This window comes from Caloenas nicobarica, chromosome 22, assembly GCF_036013445.1.
Source record: "Caloenas nicobarica isolate bCalNic1 chromosome 22, bCalNic1.hap1, whole genome shotgun sequence".
Taxonomy (NCBI): domain Eukaryota; kingdom Metazoa; phylum Chordata; class Aves; order Columbiformes; family Columbidae; genus Caloenas; species Caloenas nicobarica.
In genome coordinates, this window is record NC_088266.1 from 4,391,975 (window position 1) to 4,419,400 (window position 27,426).

At 41.6% G+C, this 27,426-nt stretch overlaps 1 protein-coding gene across 1 annotated transcript; it reads left to right on the forward strand.

Annotated features, from left to right (window-relative positions):
* The first annotated feature begins 525 nt into the window (after positions 1-525).
* On the forward strand, positions 526-27,179 carry CTNNBIP1 (catenin beta interacting protein 1). The gene is made up of 6 exons (XM_065650023.1): positions 526-603; positions 4,486-4,561; positions 15,839-15,926; positions 17,442-17,563; positions 18,041-18,131; positions 27,022-27,179. Exons 4-6 carry the CDS (start codon positions 17,468-17,470, stop codon positions 27,078-27,080), a joined length of 246 nt encoding a protein of 81 aa, XP_065506095.1. The 5' UTR covers positions 526-603; positions 4,486-4,561; positions 15,839-15,926; positions 17,442-17,467; the 3' UTR covers positions 27,081-27,179.
* The last annotated feature ends 247 nt before the right edge of the window (positions 27,180-27,426 follow it).

The following is a 27,426-nucleotide window of genomic DNA, read 5'->3' on the forward strand; positions in this document are numbered from 1 at the left end:
AGGAGGGAAGGCGTGAGACCACGGAAACAGCGCGGCATATCAGAGCGTCGCCCAAAGGATGTTCATCGAGGTAAGCACATGGCTAACACCAGGAACCAGACCGTGTGACACCTCTGCACCTGGCAGCTTGTCACCTATCGCGATAGAGCTCTGTCGCTCAAGGGGATGTGCAGCCCGGAGAGACAGGGTTGGTAGGTGATGAGTGTGGGCGCCCTGCAAAACCCCTGCGCCCTTGGGAGCTGTGCTGAGGGCTCCTGGGAGCTGTGCTGAGGGCTCCTGAAGAGGGGGAGCGGCTGCTGCCCGCGCCCCTTCCCCGCCCGCCGCCGCCTGCCCGCCCCTTCCTCCCGGCCGGCTCTCGGCTGGTGCCTGCGGCGCCGCCGCTGCCCTGGGCGCCGGGACTCGGCGGGTCCCTCCCCCGGAGCCGCCCAGGCGCCTCCCTCCGTCCCTCCCTCCCTCCCGCCCTGGGCCGCCGCGGTGAGTCACGCCGGAGGAGGCGGAGGCTCCGCACGGCTCCGCTCCGCACGGCTCCGCTCGCCTCGCCCGCCCGGCTGCCGCCGCCCGTTGCCGCAGGACCCGCCGGGGCCGGCGCGGCCCCGCACGCAGGTGAGCGCCGCTCTGACCCTTTGTGCGCGACACCCGGCCGGGAACAAAAGGCGCTCGGCCGGGCCGGGGCGCTGCTCCGCCGGCCCCGGGCCTCCCCGCTGCCGCCCCGCCGGGGCCCGCGGCTCCCGCGCCCCTTCCCCGGCCCCGGAGCGCGGCCCCTGCCCTCCGCAGGGCCCGGCAGCGGCCGCGGGCGCCGGCAGGCCGGGGCCCCGCCGTACAGGTACGGGAGGTGCCGCTTTAATTTCCTGGCATCATCTCTTACGTCATGTGGCACCCTGTTTCGCACGGCGGCCGCGGCCACCCCAGCAATGGCTGCGTTTTTGTGGCAGGTGAAGGCATTCCCACGGCAGGCTGGTGAAGGTGCTGTGGGGAGGGCAAGTGTCGCGTCCGCGGGCAATAAAACACAATATCTGGACGCCCCGGCTCAGGGCAGCCCCTGTTTGCCTTACTAAAAGTGTGCGGTGCTGTGCAGCGTCTGGTCACGGCATGAAACGCCGGGAACTTGCGTGGGAAAAAATGCTTCTCGGCCAGTATTTAACAGAGAGCTTCACTTGGAGGTAATTTCTACCTTGGCTAAAAGCTGTGTTTCCAGAGCGTTTGAAGCCCACTTTCAACTTAGTGTAAAGATGGGGACAGTATTTGTTGGCACACAGTAGTTTTGTATCCCTTAGGAAGGTACATGAGAGAGGAACAGCATCAGCTAGAAAGCAGATGAGAGTTGATACTAGTTTCTGCTTAGCATCCAGATGTGCTTCATCAGGGTACATTTGACTGTCAGACTTGCATTTGCTTTCTCCTGAAGAAGAGAGTGTTTTGCTCTGTTGTATATCATCTTTTATTTGACCATGCCTCATCTTGGCATGTTGAACAAAACAGGCTTTGATGCTCCATGAGATGAGAGCAAGACATTGTGCAGACACAGGGGTTTAAAAAAATAAATCCACCGAACTCCAAAAACCAGCAAACATTTGAGGCAAGTCAGGTGTGCTTGAATGGTTTTCTGATCTGAGTGGGCTCCAGTATGGTGATAGGCATGTCTGTTGATTATTTTAAGAACATGATTTTAAAATACCCAATTTTGATTTTGTAAATGTATTTAGTTTTTGTTGGCCGCTGAACTTGTGAGCTGTCAGCTCCTTTTGCCCTTGGTGTTTTTGGAGCTCATGTATGATTGTGGACAGCAGGATGACCATGAGCCAGCACTGTGCCCTTGTGGCCAAGAAGGCCAATGGCATCCTGGGGTGTATTAGAAGGGGGGTGGTTAGTAGGTCCAGAGAGGTTCTCCTTCCCCTCTACTCTGCCCTGGTGAGACCTCATCTGGAATATTGTGTCCAGTTCTGGGCCCCTCAGTTCAAGAAGGACAGGGAACTGCTGGAGAGAGTCCAGCGCAGGGCCACGAAGATGATTAAGGGAGTGGAGCATCTCCCTTATGAGGAAAGGCTGAGGGAGCTGGGGCTCTTTAGCTTGGAGAAGAGGAGACTGAGGGGTGACCTCATTAATGTTTATAAATATATAAAGGGTGGGTGTCACGAGGATGGAGCTAGGCTCTTCTCGGTGACAACCAACAGTAAGACAAGGGGTAATGGGTTCAAGCTGGAACACAAGAGGTTCCACTTAAATGTGAGAAGAAACTTCTTCTCAGTGAGGGTGACAGAGCACTGGAACGGGCTGCCCAGGGGGGTTGTGGATTCTCCTTCTCTGGAGACATTCAAAACCCGCCTGGACGCCTTCCTGTGTAACCTCACCTAAGTTTTCCTGCTCTGGCAGGGGGATTGGACTAGATGATCTTTTGAGGTCCCTTCCAATCCCTAACATTCTGTGATTCTGTGATTGTGAAATAGCCTGCTGAAGGAGAAACTGTGTAAATAGTGAACAGTGAGGCTAAACTACGTACTTCAGGGAGGTTAATTTGGAAGTACGGGTATTGCAGGTGAGGGGCCATACAGAAACCTACATATTACTATTTTTTTTAAATGTAGGCTTATTCTCCTATCAGTCTTAAAGTTACTGTTTGCTTTGACAGCCAGATTCAGGTGGAAATGGTGGCAGGTATACTTCATGTACATTGGAGTTGCTTCACTTTGCCATCAGCTGAAAAAGCATCATCCCTTTTATCTCTGGCATCTTGGGAGAAATCAGGAGCTTCAATATAATTTAGGTTTGTTATTGCGTGGTCTCTTGTTTGATGTGGTGCATTGTAATAGTGTAAATCTGTGAGGAAGCATGTAGGATTGAACAAAAGCAGGAGCAAAGGCTATTTTGAATGAGTTGATTGGTTGGCTGAAATTTTATGGCTCACCCAAAATTGCTTCAAAGCAGTAGTTCTCTTATAGTTCATTTTAAGCATTGCAACAGAAGTTATTAAAAGTTATATAGGACATAAAAGTGCTTTCAGTATTCTTTGTGACATCCAAGTGGGAAGATACTGAACTCTTCACCTGGCAGGGGTCATCATAATAAATACATATTGGATATACCACAGTTGTCATTTGCCCACGTGCCTGTTGATCTGGGTGCTGCACAGGGCAGGAGTGTGGGGAAAGAGGACTGTTTGCTCACAATACAGCTTGAAACAAGAATTGGTAAATAGTAACACATTTCAGTAGGTATATAACATCATAATGTTAAGTATTAGGGCAATCTGTAGCTGCATCAATTTCTGCTCTTGTCCATCCTCTGCCCCTTCTCTCCTTCCCCCATTCAGGTTTTCGAGTCCTGTAATTTTGCAAGAGGAGAGAGTGGTTTCCAAAACAATTCGTGTGATTTTCTAAATAAAACCAGAAGTGAGCTGAAACAAAAATCTAATTTTTGCCATTGCAAACATTGACTGTGACATGCATCTATTGCTAAAAATTCAAAATCATCCTGCAGTTGCACACAGGCAAATAAAGCCAACATGTGAATGTGTTTGACACAGTGAAACTGAAGTTAAAGCTTGATGCTTTGCCTGGGAAACAACTTGTGTGAATTTGACCTGTTTATATTAATTAGAGTTTTTTCCTCTCCAGAATGTTTATCTGTAACCAACATACACATTTATGATTTTTAGTAAGTATTTCAATTTGTAAGTTTGTTGTTGACTACAAAGCATCCCTCCTGAGCATCTGACCTACTTGTAAGTGTCAAAAATGCACCCAAGTGCTGTGCATATGGCATGGAGGCTGCTGCTGCATATGCTTCAGGAAACTTCCAGTAGGGTTTTTTCCAAAAAAGAAGGATTGGGTGTCTTCAGAAATATTTCTGTACATGCAGATGCAGAACTGTATTTCTTTTTGTTGCAGGCTGTCATCAGATTGGGTTTCCTGCTGAAGTGCAGCCAGGACAGCAGCAGCTGTATCGCACCATTGTGTGCGTAGTGCCGAAGCGATTGAACCTGATGTTAATGGTTTTAATTGGAAAAATTGTAATCCTAATAAATATACCAAATGTTTATGTTCTGGGAGTTGACATAAGTGTTATAACGAGAAAGTGGTTATAATTCAATTTGAAGACAGTGAGAGTAAATTACTTTTTCTGCTATGTTTCCAAATATGTTAATAGTCATGATGGTAATTTCAGTAAAGCTATAGCATGTATACAAGTATGTGAACAGTCCGTGGAGATGTTGATGTTTTGATGCTGAGGGACACCTAAGATGTAAATTATTGGAATGAAACATTTTGTCACCTACTCCATATCCTAAGAAATGTTGGTAGTCTAATGGTCTTGCTTCTAAGTACATGGGGACACGATACATAAATAGATTTTAAACATACTAAACAGTATTTACCAACAAACTTATTTTTATTTAGGAAAAAACCCACCCCAAACCATTTTGTTTACTGTTGTTGATACTGTATCTCTGAGAATGGATGAAACTCACAGTTGTTTTTCCCTTTAAAGAGCCGTGTCCTGTCCGTGAACCTCGCTGGGCATAAGAAAACGGACCAGAATGCACAAAACTACGGAGTGTTACTAGGTGAGAAAAAAACTTAAGGTCAGAAAAATAACCCAAACCCATTAGTTGATAAATCCCGACTCTGGGATTTACTTTCAGACTCAGTGTTGGGGAAGCATTAGGTAACAAATGCTCAAAAAATGAGGAAATTTAGTTTCTTGTCTCTGCTTGCTACTGGTGATTTGACAGAAATGTCACAGTTCTTATGTGTCGTTTAAATATCAGTTTAAATTTAGGAAGTGTGATCATACTCTTTGCTTTTCAATAAGTATTTTCATGGTTTTACAGAATATCAAATCTTCCAAGGCTATATAGAGATATATAATAATCATGCTATTTTAGAAACAAACTTCACAGCCTAAAAATCTCATCTGGAGATAAACTACCGTGAAAAAACCCTAAAAAATTTAACTTCTTGCGTTATTGGAATTCCTGTGACTAAAACAGCTACCGATTGGGGAACAGAAAAGGAGCCAATAGATTTGTACAACAGTCGCACTTGCCTCAGGATGTTCTGTTTTATTTCCTGCAAGTACGTAGACCAAGAATTTTCTTTATTTTTCAGAAAGTCCATTTTCTCTGCTACGAGTGTAACTAACAAATATGGAAGCAACTTAAGTAACCAACTCTGTTTATGACAATGACCAAGCTCTGAAACTTTCTGACTCAGTTTATCCTTCTATAAAATGAGTTGACTGCTTCACAAGAATGTTAAGATGTTTAATTAAAGTGTAATTGTTTTGCCTCTGAACTCATCTAGGTCCTGATTCAGTGCACATTGAAGTCAGTGAGGAGCTTTTAATTAATTTCATTGAGCTTTAAATAAGTGTACGTGCGCGCACGCCCAGGTACACTTGAAGGAAATGTGACCTAAATTTTTGCAGCAGAGTTTCTGTAAAGGAGCAGCGTAAATAAATACTGAAACAGTTTAAGGTAAACTACTGCTGAAGGCTTTTTGTAGAAATGAGAAGGGGATAGTGCAGCTGCGGTTGTGTCTCTTGCCATACTAATGTAATTTTAACAGTTTCCTAACTTAGAGTGTGCTGGATCTTAGATGGAAAAATGAAAATTTCCTTGTGTCCTGGCAGCTTGCTCAGTTGGTCAAGGGAAGCAATATCAGACTTCAAGATGAACACAGTTGACTGGATGTTTAGGCAAAAAAGATCAGCAATAACACACTTAAAATATAATTAACTTTAAGAGTTGATGCCAAATTGAGAAAAATAGGAGCATTCACATCTCCTTAGCTGCTGCTTTTTTCAGGAATGTCTGTAGATGCCAAATAATACTCATTGGTTTATGTGGAATTTATGAAAGGTTTTGCTTCAGGGGTCAGAAATATCAGGTTTTTTAAATGGAACTTTTGTCACTGAAAATTTGGTCAGCAGCTACAGGGGACTCAGCAAAATAAACTTCTCACAATTCACATAAAACTATTTGCAATGGTTTTCTTAATGTTTCACTGCTGTGATTCTTAGTTCAGTTGACCTTACAGAACCTTTTTATAAACCTTAAAATTCTGTATGTTAATAGCAATTTTCGACATAACTGCTATAAGCTCCTTCCTTTCATTGAGAAACTAAATATAATAAAGAAGTACTGTAATTGTACCAACGGTTTGGGAAGTGCAGAAACCTGTCTGCAACTTCACGGATTCTTTCTTCGTTCTGCATTAAACCGGTGGTATCTTACCGCAGCTTTAACTTGTGGAACGATCAACCTTGTCTTGAGCATTGTCGTCAGTGGTCTCTGGGCTCACACCTTTTGTTATTACTGGTATGGTTTGGAGTTTGATTATACGAAATTATGTATTGTTGTATCTCCATGATGTCCCCGTTCTTAGGGGAGTGGTTGCCATTTGTTCTGTAAATGCACCGAATTTTACGTATGTAAGAGACCTTGAAGCAATCAGTTTTAAGTATTTTACTTAATTAGCGTTGCTCTCAGAATAAATCAAACTTGTCACGCGATTCCACGTACAATTTTCCATGCAGCTCAGCTCACTTGCCTTTAATATATGTGCCTTGTCAGTCTTGCCCGTGATTCTTCCAGTTTTCTTTGTGCTCTGAAATTGGTCGATCGTGGTGTTAATTTGGACTCGATATAACCAGTAAAACCCCTGTAGTCAGTAGTTTATTCCTCCCCAGCCCCTGTGTGTGTGTGTTTGCTAAAGGGACATTTCTGCTGTCAAACTAATGACCTCACACAGGTTTATTTCACAGTTCAGGGCTAATATAATTAAGGTAACATTCAAAATTGTGGCTGGGGAGGAAGGAAATTACATCCCTTTTCCTGAGAAATAGGAAGTCTCTGGAAGGCAAGATTTCCTTCCTTGGAATCCCACTTTACCAAAAACTATAGAAAGCAAAATGTTTGTGGTAAAATTGTTGTGTAAATTTTTTTTTTTCCTCTAAAGAAGCAAGATAAGTAGGTGGCATAAAGGGTATATTTATCACTGGTTTAGAGCAAATTTTATTGATGTATGAAGCCACAACAATATTTTAATGTTGTTGTCCAATGCTTAGGCAATTTTGGTAGTCAAGAGCTATTAATCTAAGAGACTAGTCCTAACACTGTCCTTTGATACAGTATTGCAAAATATTAAAATGCTAAGTAGTCATCACCCTAATAACAGCTCACGTTTTAATTGCTTTAAAAAAAAATCTAGTTAGCCATAATCTCTCTACTGTAAAAGATCTGTGGGCATTTTCAGTGTAAAATGTATATGATCTGGCATTAATGATGTTCAGATGTCAGTATAAATTACAGGGCAGCGTAGGTCACATTTTAAGTTGAAAGACATCTCTACTATGTTAGGCATGTGTAGAAAGATACCATGTTGATGAGTACCCAAGAAATGCCTATAAAAATAATGGTGCTTCAGCGAGGGGAATAGTGGAGAGAAATCCCTCCAGCATCACAAGATTTTCTGGTTAAATAGAACAATGCGTGTGCTGGAGCTGCTGAGAAGTTGGTCACTGGACCACAGGCAGTTCCACTCCAAATATGGGACTTCTGGGTTTTGGGGGCTTTTACTGCTTGCTCGTCAATTGAAATTAAATGTTATTGTTATTTTAACTGCTTCCAGATACTTACTGGAATTTTGCCTGTTCTGCATTTAGGCTGTTCCGTGGTGGTTTGTGACTGGTTAATGGTGTCACTTGTCTTTTCGTTAAAGTTGACTGAAATGCCGTATTTTTGCACTAGACAGTTTAATTTCAAAGCAGCTTAATTTTGAAAATCTGAACACAAGCATGATCTTAATTAAACTGCTTGGTTGGAAACGTACCAACTACTGCAGCATTTCTCCATCAGCACCACTGGTAATTCCGAATGAGCTTCTTCATGCATATTCCTGTTTCCTCGTCCATTTCCAGCCACTTGAGAGTTACTGAAGGCAGAAAAAACATCCTGTGCCTTGGGCATGTCCACATACTTGTATCACTTCTGACATGATACTCCACTGCGTGGGCTTGGCAAGATTGTTTTAGGGTCATTATGGAGACTGAACCAATTTCTTGCTTCTGCAGTCAACTAATTCTTTATCAGAGTTTATGCTTCATGGGAGTAGGGTGTTTATGTCACATATATTAAGTTGTTTTTTAGCCTGTTGAGTTTAGTTTCTGTAATATAAATGGCAGCCTTGGGTAAAACCCAGTTTTAATGCTAATGGCCTGTAGGTCTTCAGAGGATTGTGAGTCCAGCGTTACTTGCAGAGCTGCTTTGAAAACGTGACTTTGGTCATAAAGCTGATTGGCACGACGAGAAAATGAAGCGACCACAATTAATGGTCTTGGTTTTTCTGGTGCGTGTTCGTGTATTGGCCTTGGTTCAGTTTCTGCCTGGTCACAGAGCTGACGAGCTGCAGGAGGCTCCGTCATTGGGGCCAATAATTAATGGTCCAAACCCACGATACTTCATAGTGGAGGTGTTATATAGGTATATATTTGTACAACGTGTGTAGTATGCCTATCATATAAAATGGGACAGATACACTGAAAATAGTTTGTTGATTCCTTAAGCTTTTGATAAAATTTTTCCTTATTACCGGTGCTCCATTTTTTTCACTGCTTTATGATTCAAGTTAAATTGAAACCATGAAAATAAATCTAATTTCTTAAGAAGAAGAAAAGACATCTCAAGTTTGTTACGTCTATCTGCTGGAAACTTCATTTTCTTTTTCTGAAAAGACAGAATATTTACAAAGAGATCCACAGGAAGCATTGCCGTACGGTTTTGTTTTGACGATGGATGCGTAACGCTTTTTTCATAGCAATAATTCTTTTGTGTGGGACACCTGGTAGTTAAAATCATTGGCTATCTATCATCGATGTCTAATTTCCTGCCTAGAAGATCTGGAGCTTTGTTATAAATAGGGGCAGAGATGCATGTTTCTCTGTGAAAGGAGCTGGTGATTAGGACATGAGCTGCACCCACCAACCCAGCTGTTGAAGACCATCCTGGGTAAAGTATCGTAACATTCTTTTAGAATTGTTTCTTTGACTGGGATAGAATTTGTGTCACTTCTTAAAGAATTTTTGACAAATTCATCTTTGAAGTGTGAATACCTTTGTGAAATGAAAGTGTGTTTTTAAGGTTTTGTTGCTCTTACTACATTTCATTTCAGAGGCTTCAAGTTGACTGACGTGAACTACCTAAAAACCTGTGCTGCTTCTTTTAACTGCGTGAGACACGATAGGTGTCTGATAGATGTCTGCTCTTTGAGAGGCTGCTGCTGCGGTACGGGAAAAAATAATCTGTGTGTACCTGAAGGTCAGGAAGCAAGCATTAATTTCATTAATATTGTGATTGTAACGGTAGGATTTTTATTTTTTATTTTTTTTTACAGTTAGCTTGAGCATTGATGTATGAACTGTTTTAGTATATCAGGAAGCTTTTTTGAATGCATTTCATTACTACTTTTGAAGTCTTTTTTGAAGCTCTGAAAGGTGATCCAGCAATGGAAAAAAAAAAACCAACCACAAACCAGCTTGTTTTTGTAGATTTTCATGTCTAAATGGCAGTGTTCGGGGCTGTTTCCTGTCCCTCTTCAAGAGGGAGTACTGTACTGTTTTGTTAAAAATTTAAATGTAACGTTTGAGAGATGTGAACCTACCACTGGAGTTCCAGCTGTAAATTGACCAACATCTGACACAGGGGTTCAGATTCTAAAGTCAGATGAAAGCCAATGCCGAACATAGAAATGAAGACAAAAGCCCCTCACATATTAAATATTTCAGCTCTTACTGTTCACCTCTAAATAGGTAGCTGTTCTGAATTCTTCATTGCCGTATCCCTCCGGAGAAGGGAATTAATCTTGCGACTGAAGGTCACGACTCAGACTGAATTAGAGGAAAATTTGCAGCAGGATTTTGCAGATGCCGGTTCCTGACTTCAGGTTTCAGGCTCCAGCCTGGAAGGGTTTATTTTTTTTTTTTTAGGGCTCTAAGTGTTCTCTGCGAAATGTCATTTGAAAATTAATAAGGTTTAAAGGTGCAGCATCCCCTTGCACTTGCGAGCTCCCCAGCGTGACCGTGTTTTACCCACTGAAGTACTCAGTGGTGTAACTGTGGAGGGTAATAGCTTAACCTTGGATAATGATATCGTAGAGGTAAAGGGACCTCTTCACGCTGGCTGTTAACTCAATTTGTGTAGCGCAAAGGGAACCTGCGGTGGCTGGTTTTATTCACCACAACTCCTTATCCGAGCTTTTAGAATCCTATCCCATTAATTGAAGTTTTTAGCTGCCTTGAACAGAACGAGCCAGATTTAAGAGAAAAAAAAAATTGTAGCTGAATGAACCCCTGTTGGCTTTCTTTTGGCTATAACTGGAAATGATACAAGATATTAAAGAGGTAGTCAGCTGTGACATTTTAAAGAGCTTGCCAGATGGCTGCTGTAAGTACCCTAAATTATTAAGACTGAATATGTAAAATATTATTCCCACTTACTGAGAGCTTACTGTATTTTTTTTTTTTCCTCCTTAATTTAGACTGTGCAAATTCCTGAGTTTCACTCTTTTTTTTGTTTTTCCGCCCTCCCCCGCCCCTGTACCAGCGCAATGTGGATGTTGGGAATTTCAGCGATACATATTCCCCCCGACACCATATTCCTCTGTAACCTGAAGGAACAAAAGCTCGTGTTGCTTTCTCATTGCATTAAATAAGCATGCCTTTAAAATAAAAGGGGATGCTGAAGTAGTTTTCCTTGTGCAAATTTTATGGACATACAATTTCTAGTGTGGCTTTTTTTTTTCTTTTTCTGTTGAGATTTGAATTTTTTTTTTCTTTTTTTTTTTTCTTTTTGTAGGGATGATGGGGTGGAAGTCAGGGTAATTTATTATGAACCTATCTGTGGCATTGTCCAGCAGAGAAGCCCTTCCAGCCTTTGAATTCAGAAGAGTATGGGCACTTTCCCTCAGAAGTGAGGGAAATACACTTACAAACCTGTAATTTTCAGTTGCTGTTTGTTGGAATTCTCCTGAACTGAAAGCATTCAGTCAGAACACTTCTTGCCAGTGAGCTTGACTTTTCTTAGGCACTGCTTCCATTTGTAAAACAGTCTAGTTAAACTGAGTTTGAGTGCAGATTTCTCCTGTCTACATTTTTTTTAAAGTGAAAACACAGTAGCTGATGTTCTAAATCTAATTAGGGGAAAAAGGGGCAGCTAACTGCAAAGGCAATATTTTTTCATTACATACTGTACTGTTGTGTCCAGGGTCAGCAATTGAAGAGAAAGCTGGTGCGGTCTTTTGGTTCCTTTTTTTGGGAAGAATTATATTTTCATTATAAACATTTCAGGACAAGTAACAATGTGGAGAGGTAGGGAACCATCTCTTAATGCTAATGGAAAAGTTAAAAATACTTAATCCCCTTCTGCTTTGGTAACATACTTGTAAAGCAGCCCAGCTGGTTTGGTTTTTTTTTTTGATGCAGACATACCTACATCTTCTGGTTCCAAGACCACATCCAGTTCACTCTCATCTCTAATTAACGGCCTTGCTAGAAAGTGGAACTTCAACCTGCCGTGTTTTAGGTGACGTTTACGCTTCGTTTTGCCGAGAGGACAGGATCGCACGTACCCTTCCCGCAGCCAAGGAGATGGGTTTGGTAGCAGATGGGGATGGGAGCGGGGATGTCAGGCATGCTGGGCTCTGCCCTGGCCACATGTTGGGCCTTGCCGAGCAGAAGGCATTCCTGGGATCCTCACCCTGCCCTTCCAGCCGCATAGGGAGCAACACAAAGAACAGAACAGGATGGCTTTTCCATCTGTTTGCTGATCAACCTCCTTCACTGCTTGGGAAAGGGAAGGGAGTCTTTTTAAACCCAAATTTGTTGCTCCGGCAAAGCTGGGTTGGCAGATGTGGCTGTAATATATAGATCTTTCTCATTTATTATTCCGTCTTGTGAATCATATTAAAAATAAATGAGAACTAAATTTCACTCCCTATGCCTGCCAAGCAATGGAAAATTAGGTGACCCAGTTATGTCCATTTGCAGCGTATTGGATGCAGCAGGACAAGCTTGTAGGATTTAGTCTTTTATCACGGTTTAGCGAAGAATGTCATCTTTTCAGCCTAAAACTCCAGTTTTTGAGATGCGCAGGTTAGTCTTTCTCGTGGGAAAGGAATTGAATAATGGTACTGGAGAGTAGAACCGAGCTTATCTTCAAGATAGGTAAGGCATTGGCAGCCCGAATGTTCCTGTTGGCTTTGCACATCTGCATCACCTGTACCTGGAGAGAACAGTTCCAGGCCGGATAGAACAGCGTGTTCTGTGCGGCTTCATCGGCCTTTGGCATCTTCTCTTTTAGGGCTGGTGATTCAGGATAGTTACCAGAAATTCAGCTGAGCCCCCCCCCGCATTTCTTCACTTGGGCCAGTAAGTGTCAGTGAACCTGGAACAGCTTTGGCTGTTCATTCTTTGGAATGAGCATTTCCAGCTGCGTTCTGTAAATGCTGTGAGGATTCCTTCAGTCCAGTGCACAACGGTTCATGTTTTTCTGTCTCCTTGCCTGGATTTTTGTGCTGAGAACACAGGTTAAAATGTTATCTTCCAGGGAACGTTTCTCGTACGCAATATAGTATGACTGGCAAGAATAGGTAAATAAATTAAATCTGTGTTTTAATTATAAATGCCAGGATTCTTTAGTGCTGTTGATAAAAGTTTTGTTTACAGGATGTACAAAACTTGTTTTTTAATTGCTGATCAGCTGACATTGAACTGCCAGCATCCTGCATTTGGCACGTTGCATCCTGATCCTGGTTCAGTTTCCTTACGCTGTTGTAATTTAGTGACATGTACTTCAAAAACACGTATATTTTCAATTAGTGTGCCTTGCATTTTAGCTTAAAAACTCATTTAACCCGGCGATGCTTGGGGAAGCAGCATGATCTCTAAGTGACAGAACCTGAAGCTAAGATTTGACCTTTTTTCATCGCCCACACAGACATCTCTGAACTTATAAACATTATAAACTTATAAACTTTACTTCAGTGGGTTTTAGTTTCTCTGTATGTTAAAAAATACTCTTTGTAGCAATCCCTAACCCAGGTGTAAACCATTGTAAGGAAGTGGAGTTATTTAGGACAGAACAATAAGGATGGATTGAAACTGGAGTCTTTGTACTTAGAATAGTTTTCATTTCATTTCCATGACAAAGGACCTTACATGATTTAATCTGTTCTTAAATCCTGGCTGGGAATGTAAACCCGTTGGGGAAAGAAGAATTTTGATTGTAAGTTTGAGATATAGCTTTATGTTCTTGTATTCTAGTGACACCTGAATTGGAAAGTGCTCGAGTTTGGGGTTTTTTTCCTCATACTTGTGGTGTGAGGCTTTGACAGGACCTCGTGAGCAGGAGAAAATCTGAATTTTGCTTTCCGTGGTAGATGTGCTGACTGGCGTGATGAGTGTAGCTGTAGGCAGGATTGTGCGAAGGAAAGGTGATACAGACCCGAGTCCTGCAGCGTTAATAGACTAAACGAAGCCGCCACCACTTGTTTAGACAGAGGGGGGAAAAATTGGAAATGGACCTCGGCAAAATAAACCATGTTCTGACCTTGCAGGAATAGAAGGTGGATATAGGTGAGCTAAGCAGCAGAATTTGGAGCTGGTAACTGGAAATGAGGCAAGGAATTACCTGAAAAATGCTTCAGGGAAGGATGGTTGTGGAGCACACGGGTCCGCTGGGGCTGGCGAGGCTGAGCAGAACTGGTGCTGGTGGTGATTCAGCTGTTCCTCAGCTGTCTTGCTAAACTCTTGGTCATATTTTGCACTTCTTCCCTCCCACCCCCAAAATACACAGTTGCAAAATATTTTTAGATCTTATTTCTTAGGGTTCGTTAGGGATGAATGCGGAAATGTTGATGTGTAGTTGGAAATGTTGGAAGTGTTGAGCTGCTGTTGAGAATAGATCGGAACAAGTCAGTAGGAGAACCTTTGTGTGCCTTTGGACTTGTCACCAGGCTGTGACACCAGTCTTACTTTGTTCTCATACTTTTAAGAAAAATTAATGAAACCTGATTTTTAAAAAAAATTTATTTTATTTACCCCAGTCATTTTTTGAGCCTTTAGCAGGAAAGGTGCTTGCTATTCAGAGGATGTGCCCTATGGTTTAGCAGAGAAGTTCTCAAGTTCTGGCGTGCAAGCTCAATGTTCCACGCAGGGATTTTTTGCGACAGCGGTGAGGTGAGTTCACCTGGGGCAGCCACGTGGATCGGACAAAACCAGCACATTGCGGGCGCTGCTGACTTGGAGAAGGACTCGGCTTTTGCTTAAAGTGCAGCTGTGATGTGAGCTCAGCTCAATTCTTCGGAATTTACAGGGTTAGGAAAACGTTCGATCTTTCTGGTTTCATTTGTATTTGGTGTTAAATAGAATGAACGCGTAGCTTGCTATTATTTGCAATTTGGGGTGTTCGTGGGGAATTTTAATGGTAACGCAATATGCCGTTACTGTCGGTAGGACAGAAGTGTATCTCAGAAGTGGTTGCTTGCCGTGCTCTGACCCTTTTCTTTAGGAAGGAGTTCACAGGGTTGTGTGGTGAGTGTTTGTACAGTGGTTGGTGGGGTGTGTGTCTTTGAAGTCTATAGAAATGAGAACAGCAATTAGTTGCTGCAAACGGTCTTGTTGTCAGTGCCGTAGATAATCTTTCAACGCATATTTAGAGGGCAAGAACAGTGGGAACTAATTAGTGAGGTAGGGCTTAAATAATCCTTTCCGAGCAGGCAGTTTCTCTCCTCTGGAGAGGCGAAATGATTCTTTTAAGCCATTGATAAAGCTCAGCTGCTTCCAGCACTTGTGAGAGACACTGTAGAGAAGCTCTGGGTGAAGCTGGCGGGTATTTTGGATTCGGCATGTCTCTGCTGAGCCTGGTGTACGCAACAGTTGAGTAGTTCTAGCTGCTCGTGTCTTCCTGCCCTGCTAGTAATGACAGCCGTGAAAGAAATGGAATTAGTCTGGATCTGCCTTTGTTGACCACAAAAAAAAAAAAAAGTATGTTTGGTAAATTTAAGCTGGACTTTATTGACAAATGGTGCAGCTAGGCATATATTCCCTAATCAGAAACTCTTAATTAACTTCTGCTGTTGATGACATGATTGTAGCTGCGATGCTGTCCTGAGTAGCAGGCACTTGTGTCGTATTTCATTCCACATTACGGAGGGCTTGAACTGGCGCTTCATTTGCGAGACGGAGCTGCTTGGCTTAAAAGCTAATGTGATGGATAAGGGAGACTGTCGGTGGCTCAACAGTGAGGTTGGTCTGAAAAATTCTGCAGAAAGGCTTTTCCAGCCCAGCTTGCAAGTGCCAGTCTTTGTAATTGCTATGTACAGATAACGTATGCGTAGTTGAAAACAATAATTTTGGTCAAAATCAGCATGCTTTACATTTCTCCCTAGTTTTCCTCAAATCTTTGGTAAGCTACGGCTTTTTTTTTTTTCCTACTAGAAGAAATTATATGTCATGATGTTTATTGTTTTTTTTCCAGGGAGTTGGGGTTTATGCTGAAAGCTCCTTAAAGAATGCAGAGCTTGAATGCATTCCATTCTCAAGTGATTGGGAATGTCATTGGTATGGTCAGGGTGTAAATCTTGCAGATGAAGAGTGGCTTGACCTTTAAAAAAGCTTATTCTTGAAAAATAAAAAGGTTCTACAAGCTCCAGAGAAGCCAACAGTTGTAGGAATTGTGGCTAGACTGTTCTAAAGCAGACTGGGATTCAAAGCATATCGAATGAAGGGTCTTTCTGGTTTTCAGCTTTGGATGTTTCTGTAATGCTTTGCTCATTTGTTTTCACAGGGCAGTTTCCTCATACTTTTTCCAGCTACAGTCATTAATCAGGACTGAACACGTGGGTTTTCTGATCTCCTGTGGTTTTTAGAAGCAGGTACGTTGGCGGGGAAATCGCTGTTTTATTGGTTGTGGAAGGTTTAAAAAATTAACAAACAACTGGAAGACTGTTATGATAGAAAGCAATGAATTGTACTCTATACATATAATTAATATCTGCCAGGGGAGGAATTGCAGTGTGGTCTTCCTAGCTGGCATGGGGGCAGCCGTGGCATTTTCTTGGTGCTTGTGTATGGTGCCACCTATTGATAGATATCCCATAGTATTTGTTCCATTTTTAAATTAGAAGTGTGTTACCACATTTCAGATTTTTTTGTTGTGCTTTTTCTTTCCTAAATTGATTTCTTTGGCCACTAGTACAGCACCTTCCCTCTTCAAATAACAATATTTTTTTTAAAAGGTGGGGGGAAGTGTGTATTAGTATAATACTAAGAACTAGTCACAACCTTTCAGACTTACTTGGTATCTTGATGTACGTCTATTGTTGTATCAGTCTCTAGATATGCATAGCTTAATGTCTTTTGCTTGCTATCTTATTTTGTTCATTGTCTTAGTATTTATGTGCTAGCACTCAGTAAATTGCACCGCGGAGTATATGCTTAGAACAGAATCTACTTATGTGAGTTGACACTACACAAAAATGTGGGGTCATTTTATTCCCCCTTCAGAAAAGAGGTTGCTGGTTATAGCCAAAAAATACGACCACCTTGCACATTTACAGGCTGCAACTTTCTGAGCAGAACCATCTGCAGCAAATCAGTGTAATGCAAATCTTCCCACTGGAAACTTCTCTGAGTGGGACTGGTGATATATCATTCTTCACTTTTTACTAGTGTTGTCTTCATGCTGAGTAATGTGGGTGGTAAAGCCTATCCCAGCAGCTGCTGCTGAAGTTTGCATTACTTCTGACTCACTCAGGAGGGCCTATGTGTAATTTTAAACTGTTTCCACACCCAGATTACTTTCCCTTAAAAGTAATAATGAAAATAAAGTCGGGGGAGAGGCTGGTAATGACTGCAGAAAACCATCACATGGAAAATGGTGTTTGAACCCGCTGTGATACAGTCTTCGCTAAGCACACCTCCTGTCCAGTGTGTTCCCGGGGTTACTGAGGTTCAGAAAAGCAGATTTATAGCTCAATATAGGGCCAGATGAGTTCTGTGAATGAAAACTAATTGGAGAAGTGTTCTGGAGCAACTTCTCTGAGCTGGGCACGGTGGAAGAGTGACTGGCTTACAACTCCAGCCACCCATTCCTTAGCGGGGTTACGTTTCTCCAACACAAAGTCCTTCCGAGAGGCTTGTTTAGTTTGTTACGCTGTTGTGCTAGTGCGTTATTTGAAGAACCACTATTTTCTAAATTTGAAGTGAAGGTTTTTACTATTGTTTTTAAGGATGTCTCTGATAAAACATGTGATTCCATACTCTCCCAGGCTATTAAGTGGTCTACCCACTGGTGAAAAATAGGTAGTTTGGACATTAAACTTTCGTATTACTCCTGTTACACCCCATTGCCTATTTTAGTTTGTCTTTTTCTGATCTTGCATCTTCAGGAAATCCAGGAGCTGGCAGGAGGGGAATGAACCGTGAGGGTGTCCCCGGAAAGAGTCCGGAGGAGATGTATATTCAGCAGAAAGTCAGAGTCCTGCTCATGCTGAGGAAGATGGGATCAAATGTAAGATGCACTGTCATAGCCGGTATTTTGTGGCTTTCCGACATAATTTTGTAGTAACTGGGGTAGTGCTTATGGAGATGGGGCAGGTAATGGTCTGGTTTTATCGCTGAATTGTTCTAGCACTCATTGACTTAACCATTGCCTGCAGTTAAACACATATTGTAAGGCTTGTGATGCCTGAAACTAAATCTGAGCACCTGATCATTTCTCTACATACAGTGAAGTTTTTCATTATTGGAAAACCAGAAGAAGGAAGGAACTGTTTTAAGGTGATTTTTGAATCTCTCCATGAATGTGTGATGTACCAGTTTGCTGCTACGCCCTTGCCGATGGTATCACTTGGACAAATAACAGTTAAATTAGACTGTTGCAGTGTAGAGTGGAGGCAGTTGTGACGTTTCTTATTGGGAAATCAGAGATGATATCTTTGGTTTGTCTTCATTTTCCTTTTTGCTGACTGACTCTGTACTTTTCCAGCTGACTGCCAGTGAAGAGGAGTTCTTGCGCACATACGCGGGTGTAGTGAACAGCCAGCTCAGCCAGCTGCCCCAGCACTCCATTGATCAGGGTGAGTACTGCGTTTGTTTGCCTTGTGTTCATTTAATCTGTGAGAAAAGTCTCCGAAAATACCCAATTTAGGCTCCTGCATTTCTGTAGTAATGTGCCACCTTCTTAAACCCATCCTGCAGTCTGGGACGTGCAATTCATTGCCCACTATCATCTTTGGAAGAGTGTCCTGGTCAACAGGTGGGTTTATGTCAACACGTAAAGCCAGTCTTGGACATACCTGAGATTCGTTAGGATGAAGAGCGTTGTTAAATACCTCATCAAAACATTGACGGCCAAAGTCCTGTGAACTGAATGTGTGTGTGTGTATATATATATATGTATATGTATGTATACATACATATATATGTATGTATACATACATATATATGTATGTATACATACATATATATGTATGTATACATACATATATGTGTGTGTGTATATATATATGTATACATAATCTTCCTACTCTATTTAATACATTAAATAGAAATAAATTTTAACCTGATCGATATTGGCATAGGTGAAGTTAAATTCAGGTTTGCATAGGTCCCTTTTAGCTCTGGGAGTGTTTTGCTGTATTCAGCATGGATCCTCTGCATAAGACTAATTTCATCTAAATGTTTATGTTTATTCTTAAACTGGACATTGATATTTAAAAATGAACAAGGCAGGGGGTGGCAAGCACTCTTTTTGTATACTTAAAACCAAGAGTTCTATAACAAAATAAAATGTAAAGTAGGCACAGGTTTCCAAGGTACAAAAGCAATTTGTTATGCTTATAATAATTCAGTTACTATGACTCCAGTTGCTTGATAACACTTTTCTCACAAAATAAAATGAACTCATCTATAACAACGTTTTTCGTTTTTTGCATTTCCATGAATGTGGAAGCGCAACGTTAGTGTTCCAACAGAGTAAGAGGGAAAGCGTAGCAATAGGAGGAATTTGTTTCCCATTGCATTTCTTTAATTTACAAAATGTAATTAATTCCCAAACAGGGGTAACAGACACAAAATAAGTTCACAAATCTGCTTTGGTTTGTTTAGATTTCCATTAAAGGGATGAAGTACATGCTGCTTTTGTGAGCTCTTTGCAGAAGTCCTGGCAAACAATTGTGTTGTGCTACTCTGAATTTGCTAATCTCTTCTATACCCAAATGTTTCTGCTTTATTTTTCCTCCCCTTCACAGGCCTCGTGCCAGATCACATTCATAATGTAGGTTTTGGTATTGAAGGAAAATTATAAGACTTGGATGCCAGGAAGAACTGACTTGAGCAGAAATTTAATATAGATCTAAGACATTTAGCAAACCATTAGAAACACAACCTGCACAAACTTGCTCTTCAGTTTGAAGCCTGAGTCTTCATTCCTCGCATAGCTGGGGGATTGATGGAGATAGATATACTTGGATATTTTGGCTCAGAATTCTCAAACTTTCCTGCCAGTCTACAGTGAAAATGTGCCTCTTTCTCATCAAAAACTGAGGAAGATATGTTCAGTTAAGAAAGACTGTCTTGGTTGCAGTTGGCATTTTTCAGCGTTATCCCTAAAGTAGCTACATTTCTCACAGTGAAAATGTGTGCTGGATTACCTGCTCTTTGGCAAAGAAAAGATAATAAAATCAGAAGTCCAGCCGGGGGACACTGATACTTTGTACAGCTGTGCTCCTGACAGCTTGATCTAACTTTCTTGTCTAAACTGCCTGGTAAAATGATTAAAATGATTTCTCACTTTGCACAGAGCTTTGGAGACTCACAAAATTGTAAAAAAAAAAAAAAAAAAAAAAAAAAGGAAACCTAGGCAAAGACTTTTCCCTTTGGCGAAAGGTGAAGCTGTACTATGCTGTATAGATATAAGTAACTATAATTTGTTGCTCAGTACTTCAGTTTCCACAGGAATCTCCCCAGATTTCTTCTGCTGATGTTCCTCTGTGCTCCAGGTGTGGTGGCTCAGGCAGCACCAGTCGTTGCTGGCTGGCTGGCTGTCTCTTTGCTATATCTGGTGGTGCTGGAACAGGAGGGGTTGGTTATGAAAGGACTGGAAATAGCAAATACAAACTGCATAGGTGTCCAATTTGCCGTCTAGAGGGAGATTGGGTTTCCACTAGATGGCATGATCTTGTGCTGAAACACCCAGCCCAAGTCCACGCATTGAGGTACTTAAATGTTTTGTGTTCTTCAAGGTTGCCTAAAGGATTTTTCTTCCCTGCTTTGCTGCTGTTTTCATTGAATGTCCTCTGGAGGATTTTTTTTTTTTGGCCTTTATTCACGTTGCCTTACACAACTAAAAGGTGTGTTATTTAAGGAGTGACTTACACAGAGTTAGGATGTTAGGGGATTTCACAGTCTTTTCTTCCAGTGGTAGGACACATTGCTCTCATCCTGACTTGTGCCAGACCTGTCTTTTTCTTCCGGCAGGCACACAAAAGAGACCTGATTTCATGCCCACATCTTCTTCTGAAAAAGGAATTATATCCTTGGCCCTAGCACCCTAAAACCTTTGTTAGAGACCTGCACGTCCTTACATCACTTTAAAATCCTGTAGTCTGGCTCCAGAATTATAGGAAGGTAGTTTTGTTGTTTTGTTTTAGGAAGAGTATAGAGGATGGATCATCTAGAATTTGTGAGTGTATCACAGCCTCTGTTACAATTTTTATGCTTTTCTTCGTTGTATATCCATGAAATAGTGTCTCAGAAGAGCTGGCTGGTGCCCTCACAGTAATTCCGTGATTTGGGACGGGTGAGCTTCTCTGTGGTGCCCCCCGCTATGCTTTCTGATAAAGATCTGTCAGCACCTTTGTTGAATCTATTTGTCTGACCACAGGGAGTCACTGCAGCCTCTGTGTCCAGTGTATATTTGCAGCGATGTGACAGTGCATTGAAGAAAGAAGTTTACACTCATCCTTGCTGAATTCAAGAGTCTGTGCTGTAAACCTTCAGTGAAACACTATTAATGACGATATCTCTGACATTTACTCTGCTTACTGTCTTAGGGTTCAGCAATACAAGTTAATCCCTAATTTTTGATCAAGAAGCATCTTAGAATACCTCTGTAATTTTTAAGCAAGCCTGAAGTCTAAGACTCACCTTCAGTTTGTGCTTATTTTCGTAGGAAGAGGAGAAATTAAACCCTTTATCTTTTTATTTCCCATCTTACTTTCGAAAGGAATTAATGAGTTCAGACATGAATCACTGTGGTTTAGGATTGGTTACAGATCTCCTTTTGTGTTTGAAACACCTTCACTCTTTAAGCTGCTACATTGTGTACTGTTGAAGTAAATCTTGTTTTCATGACAGGAAGCTTAAAGTTATTCTACTTGCATTACTGAATATCTTTGTGTAAATCAGGTAATAATGACGTGATTCTGCGATCTCAGTAACCCAGAAAGCCTGAACAACAGTTAAAACTCTAGGCTGACATATTTAGTACTTAAATTTAGTAGTAAGAGACTATACATTAATATTGTGCTCACATTTTTTTTATAGCCATTTTATTTTCGGATCATTGCTGTAATGTTGTTAACACTTATATTAAAGTGTAAAGTATAGGGCATTTTTCTTTACTCAAGGAGCTTTTTAGGTGACATCCGTGGATTGTTTGTTTTGTGTTTATGGCTCCAAGAATAGCTGAGGAGCCCAAAGGCATCTGTTCAACCCAGGTATATGCTGAAGAGTGGACCTAATCATGAGCTGGTTTGAGATATTAACATACCAGTTGTGTTGCCTGCATTGCAGCAAGATCTAAGGCAGCTCGGGCTCGTTAGGTTCCGTGAGCTTGAAGTTATGAAATTAAGGCTTTCTCCCATTTTTAATACAAGCAAAATGCCTCTCAGGACGTTACATGCACAGAAGCGTCTCCTGCATGAAAAACGTCGTTCCTGTTTCCCAGTTTCTTACATTTCTAAATGGTCAGCCAGCACTGGGCTTCAAGTCACTGCTGTGGCAAATCTGTAAATGGAAGCTGAGCAGCTCGTAAGCACGATACGTGAATTATCCTAAGACCTTGGTGATGACAGCTCTGTTGTTCCTATAGCAACAGGAGTGTGGTGCTGGTTCCTGAAGGAAGCTGGTCCCTTGGGGAGGGCAGAGCTGCGATGCAAACCCGTCCCTCAGCGAGGTGAGACGCGTTCTCTGGGTGGCAGAGCATTAAAAATGAACCCAGGCTGTTCGTGGAGACAGGAGGGGGACAATACTCGTGAAATATCAGATAGTGGTGGAGAAACAGAGACAGAGCTCTTCGCAGTGTATTTATGTTCTTTTGAAAACAGTATGTGTGTTAATGTGTTCCTCCTTTCAGCAGTATATGGTGTCTTTTTAGAGTGCCAGACTACGATACTAATACTGGGAATTTCAGAGAAAAGTTGATGTTTAGAGGATAGTTGCTGGAAGGTGATTGAAGGCATGTGCGTATATAAAAATCTTCAGGGAAGTAAAGGATTTTTTTTTTCATTTGGCAGCCATCAGACATTCACAACAGGCTTAAAAGCCTTTTTGGGTTTAATTAATTTTGCAGGTGACTACGAACAAATCAGGTATATGTATCTAAGAACACTTGGAAATAGCTGTTAGGTGCTTCAGTGAGCATCTTCCTCTGTGTTCAGGTAGTGTGGTTTTCATCCAGCTTGTATCCTCCTGGCTTGATGTCTCCCACAGTTGATACCTGCTGGGGAAAGCGTCAGCTTCAGTGATCTTGGTGAAATTCTATGGAATGTAGGGGAAGTGATGAACAGTTGCCTGTACTGAGCTCGGTGGCACCTACAGCCCTCGCTGCTGTGCAGTAAAGTCGTTTGACCTTCAGATCATCATGTCTTGCTAACGCTGAAGCCCAAGTGGTGTGAAAGAACTATTAAATTCGACAATGCAAACAGCTGCTATTGGAACATAAATGCAGCAGGATTTTTTTGAAAGTTAGTGGGGTAAGACTGCCACTGTTACTTTTTGATATAGGATATCGGCCTACCAGTTAGTTAGTGTTAACTTCTAGGAAGCACAGGCGTGGGACAGTGTAAGACAGAGGACGTAGAAGAAGCATTTGTACGTCTGAAAGTTTGTGGCAATTAATTCTTTGCTCATGAAAGACAGGGAATATTTTGTTGGGTATAGGTAAGACTGTTTCAGTGGAGAAATGTGTGCCCAGAAGAGGGGAGGCTGTGGACAGAGAAACTGGATGTATAGGCTGTAGAAGGTCAGGTGTAAGTGTGCCTGTTTCATTGTTCTATACATTAATTACTGGAAGTGCAGAGCTCGGTGAAGGATGTGCTAAAAGTAAACATGGTTCACCATCCTATTGTCTCAGTTGCAGGCTTTTGGCAACGTGCAGCTTCACTTTATAACCTGTGCTCTGCTTTTTACATTTATTCACTTGATTAGAAGGAAAACATCCGTTGTGGGAGCCAAGTGGGACTGCAGCAGCAGCTCTATTCACTAGTACTTAATCCCCGCTTTCCTTTCGCCACATAGAAACCCCTGCTCTGTTCTCTGGAAATGTTTGTGTTTGTATGTGAGCACAGGCGGCTGCAGAATTGCTTAATGAGCAGACTTGTTAGGTTGGGTTTATTTAGCTCGGGATAGTTTGGGTTGTAGGAGTGGACTTCAGCAAAACCTGCTTTTATGCCAAGGTGTGTGCATGTGGATGACCTTTTTCTGGACAAGTGTCACCCAGGTTTTTTTAAGCTACAGGGTTTCTTCAGAAATAACGATGCTCCGTAAGTGGCTTCTGGATGGCTGGAATTATTGCGATTACATCGGTGGTAAAACAAGGGTACTGCGCAGTTAGCTTTGGCTGTGAAAGACCGAAACCTTGAATTCTAGACCCATTCTCCATCCACTGTTGTATTTCTTCCTTTAGGATGCACGTAATAGAGATAATTCGGTAATACTGTAGGTATTCAAGCATTTTCCACGTTTTTACACTCTGTTCTTTATTGTACTCTTGCTTTTTCTTCCAAATACCACCCTGTTTTAAAATTTGGTATTCACAAGCTGTATTTCTTGTGCTCTCTTCTCTTTCCCTATCCGAATTCCAGGAAAATAGGAACTTATCAGGTGTTGCTATTGACAGCGACACTGGTATAGAAGCTGTGCCAGGTGTGCCTAGAAAATGAGAGCAGGAGGTAGCGGAGTGTGAAGCTGCTCCCCAGCAGTAGCTGTTTTCATAGTGAAAGCCAAACGGAACTGCAGAATTCCCAGCAGCCGCTGTGCCCAAAGCTATTTCTGCTCGTCATGTATTTCGAACGCCCGTGTACTCAGCACAGGAATGGTGCCAAGAGCTGGAATTGGTCGGGACGGGCAGAAATACCGACTTCTGTGTTTATGGGGCTGCATCGTTATCTGGAACGAAATTTCCTTTTTGGGGTGAAACCTGTAAGAATTTTTTTTTTTTCCCCTCGTATTTAAACAGTAGAAAGGAGAGACCCCAGGAAAACAATCAACATCTGTTAAGTAATCCAGCTCATCTCTTGTGCTGATGTGACGTCATGTGTGATTTTTGCAGTTGCCAAGCGACTCCAGCTGCTCTGAGCTCGGTAGCGAAGCCTCCGAGTCTGAAGGGGGATGAGTCTAAATACGGCACCATAGGTTGTGCTTTATGTGCCCTTGCTTTGTTAATGCTTCTCAGGGCCTTTACTCCCTCCTCTTCTTAGCATAGGCTTGTTTTTCAGGATCCTGGTGAATAAAATCCATCTTTTTGTGGAGGCTGGTAGTTCTTATGCATTGAAAAGAAATAAAAATTCAACATGGTAACTTGTTAATTCAGAGCTGGATCCTGGTGCTATATATCATTTATGTTTTGATCAAGGAAAAAACAGTTTGTGGAGGAGATGAAAAGGGAGATGACTGCAGGGCTTGTGAGTGTTGGCACGAGGGAGCATCGGAACAGTTTTTGATGTAGTTCTATAAGATACGGGTCCTACATATGAAGAACAAACTACTGCTTGGTCCTTAATATTTCTTCCTTTGAGTATGTATGACAAATAAATTCTGAAGAGTATTAAAAAAAATGTAGTTGCATTTCATAAGCATTGATTTAGTTTTTAAGGATACTACCATTTACAACTTTCTCTTCTCCCCCTTTTTCGGCCACTTTGCCTTCTGTATTGCAACTAAAGAGCAAATTAGGTGACTGAAAAATAGGAATTCATACAACAGATGAGGAATTTTTATTAGTCATCTTTCTTTTACATAGTATGCAGGTGTATAGGCAGAATTCGCTTGGGGCACAAAGCTGAAATCTGTTTCTTGATGTGCTTCAAGTAAAAGACTGGGCAATTTTTACATGCTGATGCTCCATCCAAGTTGACTTTGAACAATCCAAACCCCAGGAAGAGAATTCTGTAGAGCTCATGAGTTACCCGAGTGGGACAGGCAGTGGGTGTTACTCTTGGCATTCCCTACCTTGTTGTCTAATCTTTTAATAGAAGCTTTGAAGAAAAACTTACTAAGCAAAATTATGCCCAGCGGACCTAATAAATTAACAAAGGCCAAAATGCTTACTGTGGGTCATCTGTTGCACTTAAACACTTCAGATCATTTGAACGGAGGAAATAATTTTTAGAAATTACATAGGCAGTGACTGGAGGATTTATCGTTTTCTGATCGGTTAGATAAACGCTGTTAGAGTATCTACAGATGAAAGAAAGCATTTACTTTTACCAGACTTTCTCAGGGATCAGATTTTTTCCAGAAATTTAAAATATTGCACTCAGCCCTTCAGGGTTGTTTTCCAGTTCTTGTCTAGACTAGAGATATTGATTTTAAAGCACTGCTTTGGCACTACTGTATGATGTGGTTTTATTTCCATGTTGTCCTGAAGACGTTTCTCTTTAAGTCCCTCTTAGGCCACACTGTAGTTTGGAAGTCCAGAGAGCTGATCTTTTTTCTGAATATCTCAGGGTATCTTTTTGAAGAATGAGAGCTTGGCATGGAATGTTCTTTACAAGCCTTTATCAGACACCATTCTCAAGACTCTCTTGAAAGACCACACAAGTTCATAAAGACTTGGAGATGGTTATAAGAGGGTAATAACATCTTTCTGTGCTTGGGGGCTGTGCGTTTTGATGGTAATTATGCACAGTTGATAGCCTCAATTGAGGGGAAAAAAAAAATCCAATAACTGAGTAAGTCCACACACTGAATTCTTCTGGAAAAGATTTCTTCAGGCTAAGGATAAAAGCATTACTTAGCAAAGCTGTATCTGTTCCCCAGGCAAATGGAAGCCTTCGGTTTGAAATAAAATACTGCACTCCATTAGAGAATGGAACGTTTTCAAGACATGTTAGTTTATAAAGGATGTTTAAGTGATTTTTTTTTTTTTTTTCAGTGAGGGGGGAAAAAAGCAAAAACCTTTCTGCTGACCTATTAAAACAATTTTTATTCTTAAAAGCAGAGTAATGAATATCTAGATGTAAAGATAAAGAATAGCTAAATGTCACTTGAAAAGGACAGTGCGATGCACAGGGCAGCACAAGTTTTATTGAACAGTTGAGCTCCTCATTCTTCAGAGAAGCTCAGTAAGTCTCTTACATAGTGCCAGTCACAGGGCAATGAAACCAGAAATAAAAATTCTCTCTGCATGCCTGCAGTGACAATCCTATGATTTTTTTTTTTTTTGAGTCTTGCTTCTTAGAAATATGTGAGAGCATAGAGTCCTTGGTTTTCTTTAAAAACAGACTTCCTTCGGCTTGAAAAGGAATGTTTTAAATGTACCACTGAAATGTTTAGACCACTTCAGGTTCCAGTCCCAGACAAAAAAACCCAAGAAAATGCAGTTTTCTTTTCTTTCTGCCTGGTTTATCCTTTCCTGTTGATTGTATGGATGTATGGAATACCAGTTTGGGCACCGCATCTATCCACTGTTGTGTAAAGGAATTAATTGTGGCACACACTTTCCTGTGTCCGTTGTTATTACAGGTGCTGAGGATGTTGTGATGGCATTTTCCAGATCAGAGACAGAAGACAGAAGGCAGTAACCACAGGAGACGCGAACAACACAGAACTGGAGAGGACAGTGGGATTCCTGGCGATGGAGGAGGATGGCTGAGCATTAATGAGTTCCTTTGCCCACCCTAATTGTTCCTTGGTATTCCTTCTCCTTTGTAATTTTGTTTCCCTTTGCCCAACCCTCAGAATGCATCTCACAGCCATCTGTTCCTACAAGTTTTTGCTACTCAGCTGGGCTGTGTTAATTAAGGAGAAACCTAAAGGTGTATTTTTGATTGGCTCAAAGGGACAGACTGTGATGGGCTAAAGGAAGACAATTTTTCAAACTTGACCAATGAAAACCTTTTATCTCACATTTTATTTTGTATTTTAAGG